This window comes from Notothenia rossii (assembly GCF_949606895.1).
Source record: "Notothenia rossii genome assembly, chromosome: 10".
Lineage (NCBI taxonomy): Eukaryota > Metazoa > Chordata > Actinopteri > Perciformes > Nototheniidae > Notothenia > Notothenia rossii.
Window position 1 is genome coordinate 10068585 of NC_136908.1, and position 16146 is coordinate 10084730.

The window sequence follows — 16146 nt, forward strand, 5'->3', positions numbered from 1 at the left end:
TATTTAATACAGCAGATGTAAGAATGGAAAAAGTGTTTGCTTATTATGCTTCATCTGTATGTACAGTCGATACTGAAAGTAAGTAAGTATCTACAGTGAAGGAAACACATATTTGACCCCTTGAAGGTTTGCCCACTTACAAATAAATTAACAGTCTATAATGGTAAGTTTATTTTAACAGTGAGAGTAAGAAAATCTAAAAGAAAATCAATAAATTGACATTATATAAAATATAAAAATGTATTTGCATTTAACTGTGGGAAATAAGTATTTGATCCCCTTGCAACACATGTCTTAGTACTTGGTGGAGAAACCCTTGTTGGACAGCAGAGGTCAGACTCTTCTTGTAGTTGGTCTCCAGGTGTGTGCTAATCTCAGGAAGAATGTTGGTCCACTCCTCTCTGAAGGTCCTCTCCAAATCATGAAGCTTTTGAGGCTGATGCTGGGCCTCTCGAAGCTTCAGCTCCCTCCACAGATTTTCTATGGGATTAAGGTCTGGAGACTGGCTAGGCCCTCCATCACCTAACTGCTCTTCTTCTTTAGCCTCTCCTGTGTTGCCTATGTTCAGGGTCATTGTCGGGCTGGAAGACCCATCCAGGACCCATTTTCAGAGTCCTGGCTGAGGGATGGAAGCTATGGGCCAAAATGGCATGGTACATGGCCCCGTCCATCCTCTCCTCGATGCAGGGAAGTGGTCCTGTCCCCTTAGCAGAGAAACACCCCCAAAGCCTAATGTTTCCACCTCCATGCCTGACGGAGGGGAGGGTGTTCTTGGGTTATAGTCAGCATCTCTCTTCCTCCAAACACGGCGTGTGGAGTTGATGCCAAAAATCCACATTTTGGTCTCATCTGACCACGTCACCTTCTCCCAAGCCTTCTCTGAATCATTCAGATGTTCATTGTTATATTTCAGACGGTTCGTTTATGTCCCTCCTTCAGCAGGGGGCCTTGGGGGCGCTGCAGGATTTGATCCATTATGGTGTGGTGCACATGTGTCAAACTCAAGGCCCGGGGGCCAAATTAATTTCGGCCCGCAGGATAATTTCTAATTACTACTCAATCTGGCCCGCCGGCATATTGCACGAACACTTTCACTCAATCCTGAGGATTTCCTCCGCTTAGAGCCTGAGCCCAAACATTGATGAACTTGCACCCAAGATGAGAGTAAACTAGCATCACAGAGCAGCAAAATGAGTTTCAATGGATATTTCCTTCTGCACTTTTTTTCTTGCGACAACAGGGCATGATTGTTTTTTTCTTTGAGGCTGTTGGACAAATGTAATCATAAGAAATGACTCCGGAAAAGCTGCAGATAGAGCCATAAGAAATGAATGCAACTGATTATTTCATGTTTAATGTTGTTTTTATAGGCAATAATTTAAGCTTTGTTAGTTCCAGGTTTAATATGTGCAATAAGTTCGTTCAATAAATATTGAACCAGTCCGGCCCTCGACTAGTAGCAATTTTTCAATTTTGGCCCACTGTGTATTTGAGTTTGACACCCCTTGTGTAGTGTGTAACCAATAGTTTTCTTGGTCACTGTGGTCCCAGCTGCCTCGAGATCATTAACAAGTTCCTCCCGTGTAGTTCTTGGCTGATCCCTCACCTTTCTCATGATCATCAATACCCCACGGGGCGAGATCTTGTGTGGAGCCCCAGACCGAGGGCGACTGATGCTATTTTTGTGTTTCTTCTATTTCCGAATATTGGCACCAACAGTTGTCTCCTTCTCACCAAGCTGCTTTCTGGTGGTCTTGTAGCCAATCCCAGCCTTCTGCAGGTCTACAATCTTGTCCCTGAGGTCCTTAGACAGCTCTTTAGTCTTGAGGTTGGAATCTGATTGATTGATTCTGTGGACAGGTTTCTTTTAACAAGTTGATATCAAGAGTACTTTCCTAAAAGAAGAGGATGTCACGATTATCATGTTATGTCACGTTTATAGTTTTGTAGGTTTGGGTGTTTTTGCTATTTTCCATGTCATGTTTTCCATTGGGTTATTGTCGGGTCCTTTTCCCCTGTGTTTTCCTCTTGTCATTAGTTTCCCTGGTGTGTCTAATTGTCTGATTATGTTCACCTGGGCCCCTGTGTTTTCTCCTCCCTCCTCACCTGTGTCTTGTTGTGTGATTGAGTCTTGTGTGTATTTAAGTTCTGGGTTGTCTGTCTGTCTTGGTCGGTTTGTCTTGTTCCCTGACTAGTTCTGCGGTGAGTGTTCTGTTTGTCATTGTATAGAAATATCATAGCCTTGAAATAAAGGAAGTTTCAGTTTAAATCTGCATTTGGGGGGCGCTGTAGAGCCACGGACCAAGATGGCAGCATAAAGTGAGTGCTCCCCGCAACTCCGCTAAAAGTCCTATTTTATAATTACTATTAACACTTCTAACTGGTTCTACACGATGTCTAAACAAACGACGTTGAAAGACTGTGAAAGCGGCTCCAAGCCCCGAGGCTCTCAGAGACTTAAAACTACTACTTCGGCGGAGGTAGCCGAGGTTGCTATCGAGGCAGCTAACCCACGGAGTGACTTAGCTGTGGTGCTTGGTGAACTAAAGTCACTCGGTATGACCGTCACAGCAATGAACAACAAGATAAGTGCTCTTGATGGCTTTGGGGCTAAACTCGACAACGTGGAGAGACGCATAGTCGAGATGAATAACTCTGTTGATGCTGTACAGAAGAGCTTTGCGGACCTTCAACAGGACATCAGTGCTAATGCTACGCGGCTAACGGAGGCAGAGGGGCGCATCGGAGATAACGAGGATAGCCTGCAGACTGTACACACGGAGCTGACTGACGCCGTTAAACGCATCACCTACCTAGAATCCAAAACGGAAGATCTAGAAAATCGTGCCCGGAGAAAGAACCTACGACTGGTGGGGCTCCCGGAGAATGCTGAGGGTACCCAGCCTATGACTGACTACATCCAGCGTATGCTGCCGGTCTGGCTGGGGGCCGATGCCGCTAAATCTCTCCCCCTAGAAAGGGCGCACCGCATATGGGCTCGACCAAGACCGGACCAGAGGAGCAGAGCTGTTATCATCCGATTCCAGCAGTTTCAAGACCGTGAATTTGTTTTCAAAGCATCCAAACAACGCTCTCCCACTCATGATGGTCACAAACTCTTCTTTGCTCAAGACCTAGCAGCGGAGACCATGAAGGTGCGGAGCACGTTTAATGCAGTGAAAAAGAAATTCATTGATGCTGGAACTTTTCGGGGATTCACCCTTCGTCCTTGCAAGATGAGAGCTCTGCACAACGGGAATATAGTTCTTTTTTCTACACCAGAAGAAGCTGAAAACTTCATCCCAGACTCACAAACTTCAGGACGCCGATGAATACGGTATTGCAAAGGGACTGATATGGGCAATATACGTGCACAGTCGTTTAATATAAGTTATGCAAAGTTGGATTTGTGTATATTCTGTATTCTCTAAATCGTTCTAAGTATTAACAGAGCTGCTATAACATTATTTGGTGGACACTTTATTTTATGCACCTTCTATCTGCCGATACATTTGTTGTGTTATTTAACAGTATTCTGAGGCAGCTAAACCAAGAAGTGTTATTAATGTTATCCTTCATTTTAAGGACGTTAATTGTTTGAACTTTTAGTTCATGATAAGGGGTTGGGGGGGACCGGGGGAGGGGCTGCCTGAGAGAAGTGCCTACAGTATAACCACTCCTCATTGTTTGTGGATTGGTACTTGCCCTACATGCCTAGTTTAAGTAAGGGAAGGGGGGAGGGGGTTCAAAAGGTTATATGTGGGGTTTGGTTTGGGTTGTCTTTATCTATTCTTTGTTTTTGTTTACTGTTTTTTGTTTTTACTTTGTCACACTTAACACAGTCATATATCTCACTGTACATAAACCAACATGGAAAGTACAAAACTGTCTGATTTAAGATTTACAAGCTGGAATGTTAGGGGACTCAATAAGCTAACCAAACTGAAACAGGTAATGAATAGACTTAAAAACCTACAATCTAAAATAATCTTTCTTCAGGAAACTCATATCACAGTCACCGAAATTAAACAAGTACAGCGAAGATGGCCTGGCCAAGTTATACAGGCCACATATAATAACTCCGCTCGAGGTGTACTTATTCTTATTCATAAAACAATTCCCTTTCAACTTATTAATACTATCCGGGACCCCCAAGGACGATTTGTAATTGCTCAGGGTAGGATCCTTTCTCGGGCACTGAATTTAGTCAGCATATATGGTCCTAACGAGGATAACCCACGATTTTTTGAAGATTTCTTTTTGACCTTGTCTTCATTATATGGCCTGAATATTATCGGTGGAGATTTCAATTGCACTTTGAACCCATCGATAGACCGATCTACAAAATGTGATCCCTATAAAAAACAGTCTAGAAAAACAATTTTACAATACATCACAGACTTAAATTTATCTGAAATCTGGAGAAAACTCAACCTAGATAAATTGGAATATTCATGCTACTCCGGATTACATAAGTCCAGGTCTCGAATTGATTATTTTTTGGTTTCACAAGAACTGGTATCCAGTATTAAGAAGTGTTGGTATGATTGTATAGTTATTAGTGATCACTCCCCCATTTCTATGTCTGTACAAATTGAAAAGCTTCAGCAGTCTCCCACTTATTGGCGTTTACAAGTGAAGTGGCTTAAACATCCAAAATTTATCAAATATGTTAAAGATAAGATTGACGACTATTTTCAGATTAATACTAATCAAACTAATGCATGTATTAGATGGGAAGCCTTCAAGGCATATATTAGAGGGCACATTATTAGCTTCACAAGCACTACAAACAAAAAACAAAAAGCAGAAATTAATGAATTGGAGAAACAAATAAAATCTTTGGAAATAGATATAAATAATAATGAGGACCTTGAAAAAGAAAAACAGTTACTAATTTTAAGAACGGAATACAATAAACTAACATCTGATAGAGCAGCAAAAAGCTTACTGTGGTTGAATCAGGCCTTTTATGATCAGGGAGAAAAGGCCGGCAAACTGTTAGCTTGGAGAATCAAAAAAATACAATCTGAAAGAGCCATTAATGGCATAACTACCCAATCAGGACAGATATCAAACGATCCCCTAGATATTAATAATACATTTAAAGAATTTTATCAGTCACTGTACAGGTCAGAATGCTCCCCCACACCTACTCACAGAGATACCTTTCTTAATCAGCTCCAATTTAAAACTCTCACAGAGGAGGTTAAGGAGGACCTGGATGAGGACATAACGGTGGAAGAGCTTTTGCAAGCCATAAAAAGTATTAACTCAGGCAAAGCTCCAGGGCCTGATGGCCTTCCAATAGAGTTTTATAAAACTTTCCAAATGCAGTTGTTGATCCCTCTTTTGAATATGTTCAAAGAGTCATTAAATGATGGTATATTGCCACCAACTTTAAGACTTGCTACAATAATTCTTATTTTGAAACCTGGAAAAATACCGACCACCTGCTCTTCTTACAGGCCCATCAGTCTTATGGGAGTAGACACAAAAATATTGTGTAAAGTCCTTGCTAAAAGGTTAGACCCATACGTCTCTCTTTTGGTACATAATGACCAGAATGGGTTCGTACAGGGTCGTCAGGGATTTCATAATATCAGAAGGGTCCTCAACATAATCCACTTCAAAAATAACAACAGGGATACAGCGCTTTTATCTCTAGATGCTAGACAAGCGTTCGATAGAATCGAGTGGCCTTACTTGTTTAATTTGTTACCAAGATATGGACTTGGGGGGAAATTTATAAAATGGATAAAACTATTATACACTAACCCCACAGCACGTGTAATGACAAATAACAATTTATCAAGCTTGTTTACACTAGAGAGGTCAACCCGCCAGGGCTGTCCTCTCTCTCCACTATTGTTCGTTTTGGCCATCGAACCTTTGGCCATGTCCATTAGAGCAGAAACCAATTTGTCAGGTATAACAATTGGAGAACATGAACACAGGATATCGTTATATGCAGACGATGTGATTCTTTTTTTGTCTGATTTATCAAACAGTGTCCAGACATTATTACATTTAATTAATACATTCGGTCAGTTTTCTGGATACAATATTAATAATGAGAAGTCTTCTATACTTTTCCTGAATAAAGAAGAAAGAGCCAATCCAGTGATAAGTACACCCTTTCTTAATGCGAGGGAGGGCTTTACCTACCTTGGAATTAAGATTACCCCCCAAATTAATACAGTTGTTAATGCAAACTACGACCCGTTGATAAGAGAGGTACAAGACCTACTTGAAAAATGGACAACAATGCCAATATCAATGATTGGTCGGATCAACATAATTAAGATGACTATATTACCAAAGTTCTTATATCTTTTTCAGTCACTCCCAATGCCACTACCAAAATCGTTTTTTAAAGAAATGAATACTGCATTTAGTAGATTTATCTGGAACAATAGAAAACCCAGACTGAAACTCAGATTATTGTACTTGCCTTATGATAGGGGTGGATTACAGATGCCCAGTTTACAGTGGTATTACTGGGCCGCTCAGCTGCGTAGTGCTATGTTTTATTTTGTCACAAACTCTCCTCCAACATGGGTTTATATTGAACAAGCATCAGTACCTAAGCTTCCATTAAGTCTATATTTATATTCAGCAGATGTTAAAACTTTAAAGAAAAAAACAACAAACCCATTCTTAAAAAACTCGGTGGATATATGGTTTAAGGCTCATAGACATTTTGGCGACACTCCCCCCATCTCTCAATTTTCACCTATTTGGCATAATGCGCAGTTTGCCCCTGGCAGGGCAGATGGTGGTTTTCAGGTCTGGGCTGACAGGGGGGTGCAAAAAATTGGAGATTTATATGTTGACAACATTTTACTAACATTTAATGACCTTTGTTTAAAATACTCAATTCCAAAAAAACACTTCTTTAAATACTTACAATTGAAGCATTTCATTTCATCAAAGCAGCACCAGACTATACATGAACCACCTCTGTCCTGCCTTGAGGACATTGTGTTGAAACACATGAATGGGAAACGTCAAATCTCTATTCTATACACAGCACTTGTCTCGCACGACGAGGAGTCTAGTCATGATAGAAGGAGAGCATGGAGTTTAGATATTGAGGAAGATATCGGAGAAGCTGAGTGGACGTCAGCCTGTTTGAAAGCTCAATCACAAACCATTAATACGCGAATTAAACTGCTACAACACAAATGGCTAATGAGAACATACATAACCCCTGAGAAACTCAATAAATGGTCCCCTGACATTCCAGATACATGTGTGAAATGTTTGACTGAGAAAGGTACTTTGATCCATTGTGTATGGGAATGTCCTAAGCTGGTAGATTTTTGGAAAAGAGTAACCCACATTCTAAGTAGAATCACAGGTATTCAGGTACCTTGCATACCAAAACTTTGCATTTTAGGGATATACCCGGATTGCCTTTCTATTAACTCCAAGTGTAAGACTCTGATCACCTTTGGCCTCCTGCAGGCCAGGAGGATGATTGCTTTATCTTGGAAAGAGACTGAAGTATCCTCTACACAATCTTGGATTAGAGAAATGGCTATGTGTGTTACATTAGAAAAACTAACCTATGTAATTAGGGGTAAATTGCAGAAATTCGAAGAGGTGTGGACAGCCTTAATGGACTTTCTCAGGCAACAGTAGATTTGATTCATCATTGAGACAGTGTGACAATTGTATTTATTATTTGTATTTACCTATTTGTGATTATTGTTTTCAATATGTATATTTTTACTGATTTTGTATTTGTGTATGCAGTGAGGTTTGACTGTTTTTCATTGTGTAAATAGTGTGACATGTGTTATTGTGTTGTTTTTTTTTAATGTTTTTGTATGTTTTTATTGAAAAATTAATAAAAAACATTGTTCAAAAAAAAAAACAAAAAAAAAAAAAAAAAAAATAGGATGCAAGCCACACTAGTGTCTTAACCTGAATTGATAATAGACTATAATCAATTTAAACAGAACAGATCTTAATGTTTGCATTCTTATACAATGTTGTACAATAATTATAAAGAATAAGTTCAAAAAAAAATAAAAAAAAAAATCTGCATTTGGGTCCTGCTTGTTTCACAAACCGTGACAGTACGAACCGACCCGAAAAATGGGCCCAGCTGATCCGTTCGAGTCGGAATTATTAAATGTTTCCTTTTTTTTGGCTAACTGCTCGGATCGATGGAAGAGAGCACCCGGAGTTCAGCAGCGGGAGGCTGTATTGTCGGAGGCGCGCCAGATGGCTAGAGAGAAACCAGGTATGGTGAAGTTCTTACCTGGCTGGATTTCAAAGATCCTCCCTGTGTGTGATTCCCGGCCTGTCAGCCCCAGGCATGCTAGCTCCCGGCCTCCCAATTCCCAACCTGGCACCATACGCCTCGGTGGGTTCCGTCTGCAGTCAGCCCGTGCTTCTGCCCCAGTTCCTGCTCCTGCCCAGGGGTCATATTCTGGAACTCGTCTGGCTTATGGAGGTCCACGGAGTATTCAGGCGGCTGCTAAGAGGAGGAGTCGCAAGGCCAAGCTAGCAGCTCAAGCCCCAAGAGCCATGGTTCCGGCTCTAGAACCGGACCTTACAGCCATGTTTCCGGCTCCAGAACCGGACCTTACAGCCATGTTTCCGGCTCCAGAACCGGACTTTACAGCCATGTTTCCGGCTCTAGAACCGGACCTTACAGCCATGGTTCCGGCTTCAGTGCCGGCTCCAGTAACCATGGTCCCGACTCCGGCTCCTCGTCACCTGCTGACTCATCGGCCGACGCCAGCTCCTCGAGTCCTGTCGGCGTACCGGCCGACTCCAGCACCTCGTCTCCGGTTGGCTGTCTGTCCGACGCCAGCTCCCCGAGTCCTGTCGGCGTACCGGCCGACTCCAGCACCTCGTCTCCTGTTGGCTGTCCGTCCGACGCCAGCTCCCCATGTCCTGTCAGCATACCGGCCGACTCCAGCACCTCGTCTCCGGTTGGCTGTCCGTCCGACGCCAGCTCCCCGTGTCCTGATGGCTGCTCGTCCGACTCCAGCTCCCCGTGTCCTGATGGCTGTCCGTCCGACGCCAGCTCCCCGTGTCCTGATGGCTGTCCGCCCGACGCCAACTCCATGTCTTGTCACGTTGGAGGTCCCGCAGACTAGTCTTCTGCCGGGGGTCCTGCCAACCCCATGTCCTGAGCCGTTGGAGGTCCCGCAGACTACTCTTCTGCCGGGGGTCCTGCCAACCCCATGTCCTGAGCCGTTGGAGGTCCCGCAGACTGCTCTTCTGCCGAGGGTCCTGCCAACCCCATGTCCTGTGCCGTTGGAGGTCCCGCAGACTACTCTTCTGCCGGGGGTCCTGCCAACCCCATGTCCTGTGCTGTTGGAGGTCCCGCAGACTACTCTTCTGCCGGGGGTCCTGCCAACTCCATGTCTTGTCACGTTGGAGGTCCCGCAGACTACTCTTCTGCCGGGGGTCCTGCCAACTCCATGTCTGGTCCCGTTGGAGGTCCCGCAGACTACTCTTCTGCCGGGGGTCCTGCCAACCCCATGTCCTGAGCCGTTGAAGGTCCCGCAGACTGCTCTTCTGCCGGGGGTCCTGCCAACTCCATGTCTTGCCACGTTGGAGGTCCCGCCGACTGCTTTTCCGCTGGGGGTCCTGCCAACTCCATGTCCTGTCGCGTTTGGGATTCCGCCGACTGCTCTCCTGCCGGGGGTCCTGCCGGTCCTGTGTCCTCTTCCATGGGGGATCTTGCCGACACCGGCTCCTGACCGGCCTCCGGAGCTGTCGGGTCTTCACCCCTCCTCGGACTCTGCCTTGCCCCCTGGCCGTCCGCCCGAGATTCCCTCAATGGATTCTGCCTTGCCCCCGGGCCGTCCGCCCGAATTCCCCTTTTTGAACTCTGCCTTGCCCCCGGGCCGTCCGCCCGAATTCCCCTTTTTTGAACTCTGCCTTGCCCCCGGGCCGTTCGCCCGAGACCCGTCCTCCAGACCCCCTCCACCCACCCTGCTGGATTTTTGTTTTTTTGGGACGTCTGGAATCCGTCCCTTGAGGGGGGGGTTATGTCACGATTCTCATGTTATGTCACGTTTATAGTTTTGTAGGTTTGGGTGTTTTTGCTATTTTCCATGTCATGTTTTCCATTGGGTTATTGTCGGGTCCTTTTCCCCTGTGTTTTCCTCTTGTCATTAGTTTCCCTGGTGTGTCTAATTGTCTGATTATGTTCACCTGGGCCCCTGTGTTTTCTCCTCCCTCCTCACCTGTGTCTTGTTGTGTGATTGAGTCTTGTGTGTATTTAAGTTCTGGGTTGTCTGTCTGTCTTGGTCGGTTTGTCTTGTTCCCTGACTAGTTCTGCGGTGAGTGTTCTGTTTGTCATTGTATAGAAATATCATAGCCTTGAAATAAAGGAAGTTTCAGTTTAAATCTGCATTTGGGTCCTGCTTGTTTCACAAACCGTGACAGAGGACTTATGTAACCGGTCTGTGGGAGCCAGAGTTCTTGTTGGTTGCAAGGGGGATCAAATTCTTATTTCACACAATTAAATGCAAATTAATGTATATCTCTTATATGATGTACATTTCTGGATATTCTTTTTGATATTCTGTCTCATTAGTAAAATAAATCTACCATTGAAATTATAGACTTTTCTTTTCTTTGTAGGTAAACTTGCAAAATCAGCAAGGGATCAAATTCTTATTTCTTCCACTACATGTATATTCACAAGAAGTGACAAACAAATCAGAGACAGAATACTCAAAGCATTTCCTCATATCAAACACTTCTTCTCTATATTCAACATGAGCTCATGATTAAAACTGAACCCTTCTTTCATCAGACTGATCAGGCAATAAGCCCTTTCAAATGTTTGCTGACTTCACATATATCCTGCAACTGAAAAAGCCTTTAAAGGTCTATTAGAGTATGGTGTGAATCAAGTATCTTAAGGTGCATTACATGTCACTTGTTAGACGCTTTTATCCAAAGTGACTTACATACATTCAGTACGGGCAATCTCCACAGGAGCAATTTGGGGTGAAGTGTCTTGCCCAGGGACACAACGACATGCTGACTGCAGTGGGACTCGAACTTGCTATCCCCTGATTCAAAGATCAGCGCACTAATCCACTGAGCCTCAGCCTCACACAAACACAAAAACCATCTAGAGACAGCAACAACAATGTCAAGTTTTCTATAAACTTATCAACAAGTTTACACATCTGCTTTATATTAAACATAACCCAATGATTTGCATTCAAACTCAGATTTACTTTTTCCCTGAAAGTATTTGTTTCAGTGGCAAAGAAGCATCACTAGATGGCAGCACCACCATGTTCAGTTAAAAGCTACCAGTCTAAAAAGGGTTCTATTCTAATAACTTCCAGGGATCATATTTGTATTTTGTGTCTCTACTGTGACATGTCTCCATGCTTTAATGTTCAAAAAGGTATTTTTCTCATACTGCCTGTGCTGCAGCACCTCTTTTCACCCTCTGTCTGAAACCAGAGCCCAGTCTGCTCTGATTGGTCAGCTGGTCGGCTCTGATGCCCCTTAGTCTATCAAATCTAATGTGTCGGAGCGCAAGCCAATAGAAGTGCGAGTGTTACATCGTGATATCATTATGTTATGGTAGTTAACAAAGGAGTGCAGAGTGTGTGGGAGAGAAACTATAGGTTACTTACGTAACCCCAGTTTTCAGAGTAACATGAAGTGAGATGTCTCACTATGGGATGCGCCTCATCCGCGAGCAAACAGAAGCCTCAATCTCATTACGCCAATCCTGATTGGCCGGTGATCTTTGACGTCAGCGTCAGGGGAATCCACCCCCTATTAATAGCTTGCGCTACTCCGCATATGTCATTCAAAATAAGCACCTCTTCTCGCTTCACCATAGCAAGGAGGGCCGTCTGGTGAGACATCTCACTACATGTTACTCTGAGAACTGGGGTTACGTAAGTAACCTATAGTTCTCATTCATAACACTCCGTTCGATGTCTCACTATGGGATATTGTGGCTCCCGTATTGCCAGACGATCTTATCTCGAAAATCACCAAACTAACCAGAACTTAACAGGTTGCCCAGCACTGCTCGGGCCACACTGGGAGCAGAGACGTCTGGCCTGTAAAAGCGGACAAAAGTGAGCGGCGAGGACCAGTTCGCCGCTGCACAAATGTCATGGATGGAAACACCCTTGAACAAAGCCCAGGATGTAGCCAGACCACGAGTCGAATGAGCACGCAAACCCGAAGGTGCCTGCAGATCCTGACTCGTATAAGCCAAAGCAATTGCCTCCACAATCCAGTGAGAGAGCCATTGCTTAGTAACAGGCTTGCCCTTCTGAGGGTTAGAAGGGGGGTGTCACGGCTGACCATACAGCCACTGATAAATCCCGCCTGTCAGTACATTACAGGTCAGTGCGGAACTATCAGGACCAATGCGTGGTGCTGTTCTCTCACTCTGGTCAGAGATGGGTTCTCAGAGCCAGGGGTGGGAACGCACACGGGGGGACCGGAGGTCAAACGTGCGCGAGCACGCCCACGCCCAACGGTGCGTTTTAGACCGCGCATTGAAAGAACAGCTGACAATGAGCATCATCTTTTTAATGCGAACAGATCTATCGCGGCTCGGCCGCAACACACCCACAGCTGACTCACAACCATTGGATGTAAGTTCAGTCTGCATAATACGCCTCTGGACAGCAGAACTGTCCCGAAGTTCGTCACAACTGGTGCGTGCCCCGCTCTCGAGGAGAGGAGGCAACCGCAGCACCACAAGATCAGTTTGCGTGCCAGCATGTAACTGGGGAGAACGCAAAACCTCCTTAGTGGTTTTCATACGATATTGTCGTATTATCCATCCTCACAAGGACATGGTTTCCTCTGAGAGAAGGCATAAGGCTTTTTAGGGTGGGGAACACCGCTAAAACCTTAGTTTACGTGCAACCGTTGGCGGCTCCTGTTTTTCAGAAACCCCCTCACAGGTCGACCCTTGTAAATACTTCTCCAGCCCGTCAGACATGCGTCCGTGGTGATCGCCCTTTGCGATAAGACAGCACCCATAGGCATGCCCTGTACTAGTTAAAGTCGGGTGCAGCTGGTGGCGCAGTGCCATATACGCATCTCATAGTGACCACTACTAGTCTGAGGGCAGCTGTCCAGTGCTGAAACTCCCCCAGGGGAAGTACAGTCTGGGCTGGGGACAACATGCTCTCCTTTGTGTTTATGATGAAACTCGAGCAGATGTAATACGGGGACATTCGTCCGTGTAACAACTCCCTGTTTCGACTGTGCGAGCAGCAACCAGTCGTACAGGCAGGTTGCCAGGCAAATACCCTGTTGTCTTAACGGGGTTATCGCGGCTTCCGTACATCGTACAAACCCTCTTGGACTGAAACCAGACCGAAGAGAAGTACTCGAGAAGAGGTGTTTGAATGACGCATGCGGAGTAGCGCAAGCTATTTATAGGGGATGGATTCCCCTGACGCTGACGTCAAAGATCACCGGCCAATCAGGATTGGCATAATGAGATTGATGCTTCTGTTTGCTCGCGGATGAGGCGCATCCCATAGTGAGACATCGAACGGAGTGTTATGAATGAGAACTCCGTCTGGGGAACACAGGGATTTTAGCCTTTGTAGACCATTTACATGCACAAAAACCTATATAAGACACTACACGAAAGCGAAAACCCCAAATAGCATAATAGGGCCTCTTAAATAAAAAAAATTGTCAATTAATTTTTGTGTCAGTCTTTTAACACCTTTACCTCTGACAGGCCAGACTGTTTCTTTCACAGCAAACAACGACAGAAGGCGTGCTGTGGTCCGCAGAATCATTTCCCATATTTTAAAGGGAAGAATAGGAAAAGTGCTGCAGGTTCACAACCACCTGTCATCAGATGGGCTTATTGAGCGCTATAGGGGTAGGCTATACACCTTTATAGCTTATAATTTAAATATTTCCCCCAGTGCATTAATGTAATACTGTGCAAACAAAACAAAATACATGCATTCTTGTACTCAGGAGGGGACATTGACAGAGGCTTACTGGAAAAGTACACAGTAAAAGTACTTCACAGTAGCCTACTTGTGGGGGTAGTTTCAGTAGTACTGAGTCCAACAGGATCAATCTCACAAAGAACTAATGGCAACAAAAAAGAATTCCCCTCATCTAACTTGATGATGATGATTGATTTTGTTCTCAGCAGGGGACTTTCTCAAAAAATACACAGTAAAAGTACTTCAATGTATTGTTACTAGTAGGTTAACTAATACAAAATCAAACAGTAGCCATGCATTTTATTAAGAACAAATGGTAAAATTGTATTTGTATCATTCATCAAAGATAGCAGAAAAACATGCATTATGTAGCCTACTATGGAGGGGACTTTGACAGAGGATTACTGATGGTTGGTCCTGCTATTGTGTTCCGTTTTGGTGTAAAATGTAGCCTATATTTAAATAAAAATATAACTATAGTCACTACCCGATATACCCCCCTGCTTGATCTGCACTGTGCATGTGCGAGATGGTCCGCAATATTAACTCCATACGGCAACTCAAATAGGACATTTGACCTCTAGACGGCTGCCCGATTTGCATCGTGCATGCACGAGTCATAAACTTATCAAATATCTATCTTTATATATACAGTCTATGATATCTATACAAAAATATTTTGTTATTTTATTTTATTTGAAATAAAATGAAGGATATTGACAGTTAATGTAATTAGATATAAATTATGAATGCCATACATATTGCACATTCACAGTCAATATTTCTTCAGTATGTATGATAGCTGTCTAACAGAAGTTAAATCCATTTCTCACTTATTCTGACAATGTACTTTACCCAATAAAATGACCCAATAAAAGGAGTTGTTAAATAATAGTGAACTTACGTTGTAATAACAATAACTCATCTCTGTCGTTCAAATTAATATTGTCGTTTTTTGTTGTTGTTCTTTTTCTGCTTTGCCAAACGCCAGTGTGTCAAGGGTGCTATTAGAGTTGCCGTATGGAGTTGTCAAATATGGCGGACCATTTCGCACATGCGTAGTGCAGATCGGGTGTTCAAACCAGGAACAGGGAGTGTTTAAAGTCTCTATAAATGTGAATGCGACAATTCTGAATGTAAATCGAAGACACCAAGGACTTCAATCTACTATTTGGGTAACTATTATTACCGTTTGTATGATTTATCTCACACTTTCTGTTTATTTACTTCAGTTTGAGTTGTCTTTGTAAAACAATTGTGTAGGCTAACATTAACGTGGAATATGTACATCAAGAGTTACTGTGTTATTTTATTTTTGCGTTTTACTCGTATAGGTTTAGGCTGCTTAACATTATATTCAGATAGAACCGTGCCAAATGTGTTAATAGGTTTGGGAGGAGCACTGTGGGGTTAGATTTGTCTTAATAATGTTTGTGTTAACATAAAAATAATGTAAATGTGTGATTTGTAAATGTAAAACACCTTCCACAAATGCATTCAAAAGACTTGCAAACTCACAGAAAATGTGCAAATGTCAAACGGATCTGCAAATACGCAAAGATATTTTCGCAAATAAAGATCTGTGATTAAAGAGAAAAGGGTGTCTTTCTTTAAAGGAACGGCGAAGGTTTTCCTGCTGGTTGCTGGTGTATATATAATGCGTATATGGACCAATACATACCGAGTACTTCTCGTAAAAATCCAAACGATTCGACTTATGTGTGTTTTATTTATTGAAATATCTGTCTGTCTGTGTTACTCAAACATTTTGGGATACTTTCCAATATCTGTGAAATTGTTGTTCAATACAAAATATGAGGGATCAACTTTTGTTTTTATGAAACAATAACTTCAAAGTTACATTTTAAAACACACATTTTAGAATATTAACATTGAAATTATGCAAAAAATATTTTCATTAAAATAATTGGGGAAATTTCAATTGTCCTTATTTCATAAAAATGTGCTGTTTCTTATTTATTTAAAAAATAGTTTTTTGTTTAATCTTCATCTCACAACTCAGATTTGATGTATTTATTTTCAAAATAATTGTTTCTTCCACGTCTGAATTTACCTATGTTTCTGTGCACAGATTTGTGTCTGTTTGTGGCACGATGGCAGTTTGTCCAGTAAGTACCACAACTTGATGGAAAAAAATTCTGTCATATTGTTATAATAAGTAGAGTTTTTTATT

The 16146-nt window shown here is 43.0% G+C and overlaps 1 protein-coding gene across 1 annotated transcript in view; it reads left to right on the forward strand.

Annotated features, from left to right (window-relative positions):
- The first annotated feature begins 14989 nt into the window (after positions 1-14989).
- Positions 14990-16146, forward strand: part of LOC307021777 (uncharacterized protein) — a 42007-nt gene continuing 40850 nt past the window's right edge. The window contains exons 1-2 of the mRNA XM_079654203.1: positions 14990-15127; positions 16045-16081. Coding sequence (XP_079510329.1) covers positions 16067-16081 — 15 coding nt within the window. The 5' untranslated portion in view covers positions 14990-15127; positions 16045-16066. The remainder of the gene's footprint in view (positions 15128-16044; positions 16082-16146) is intronic.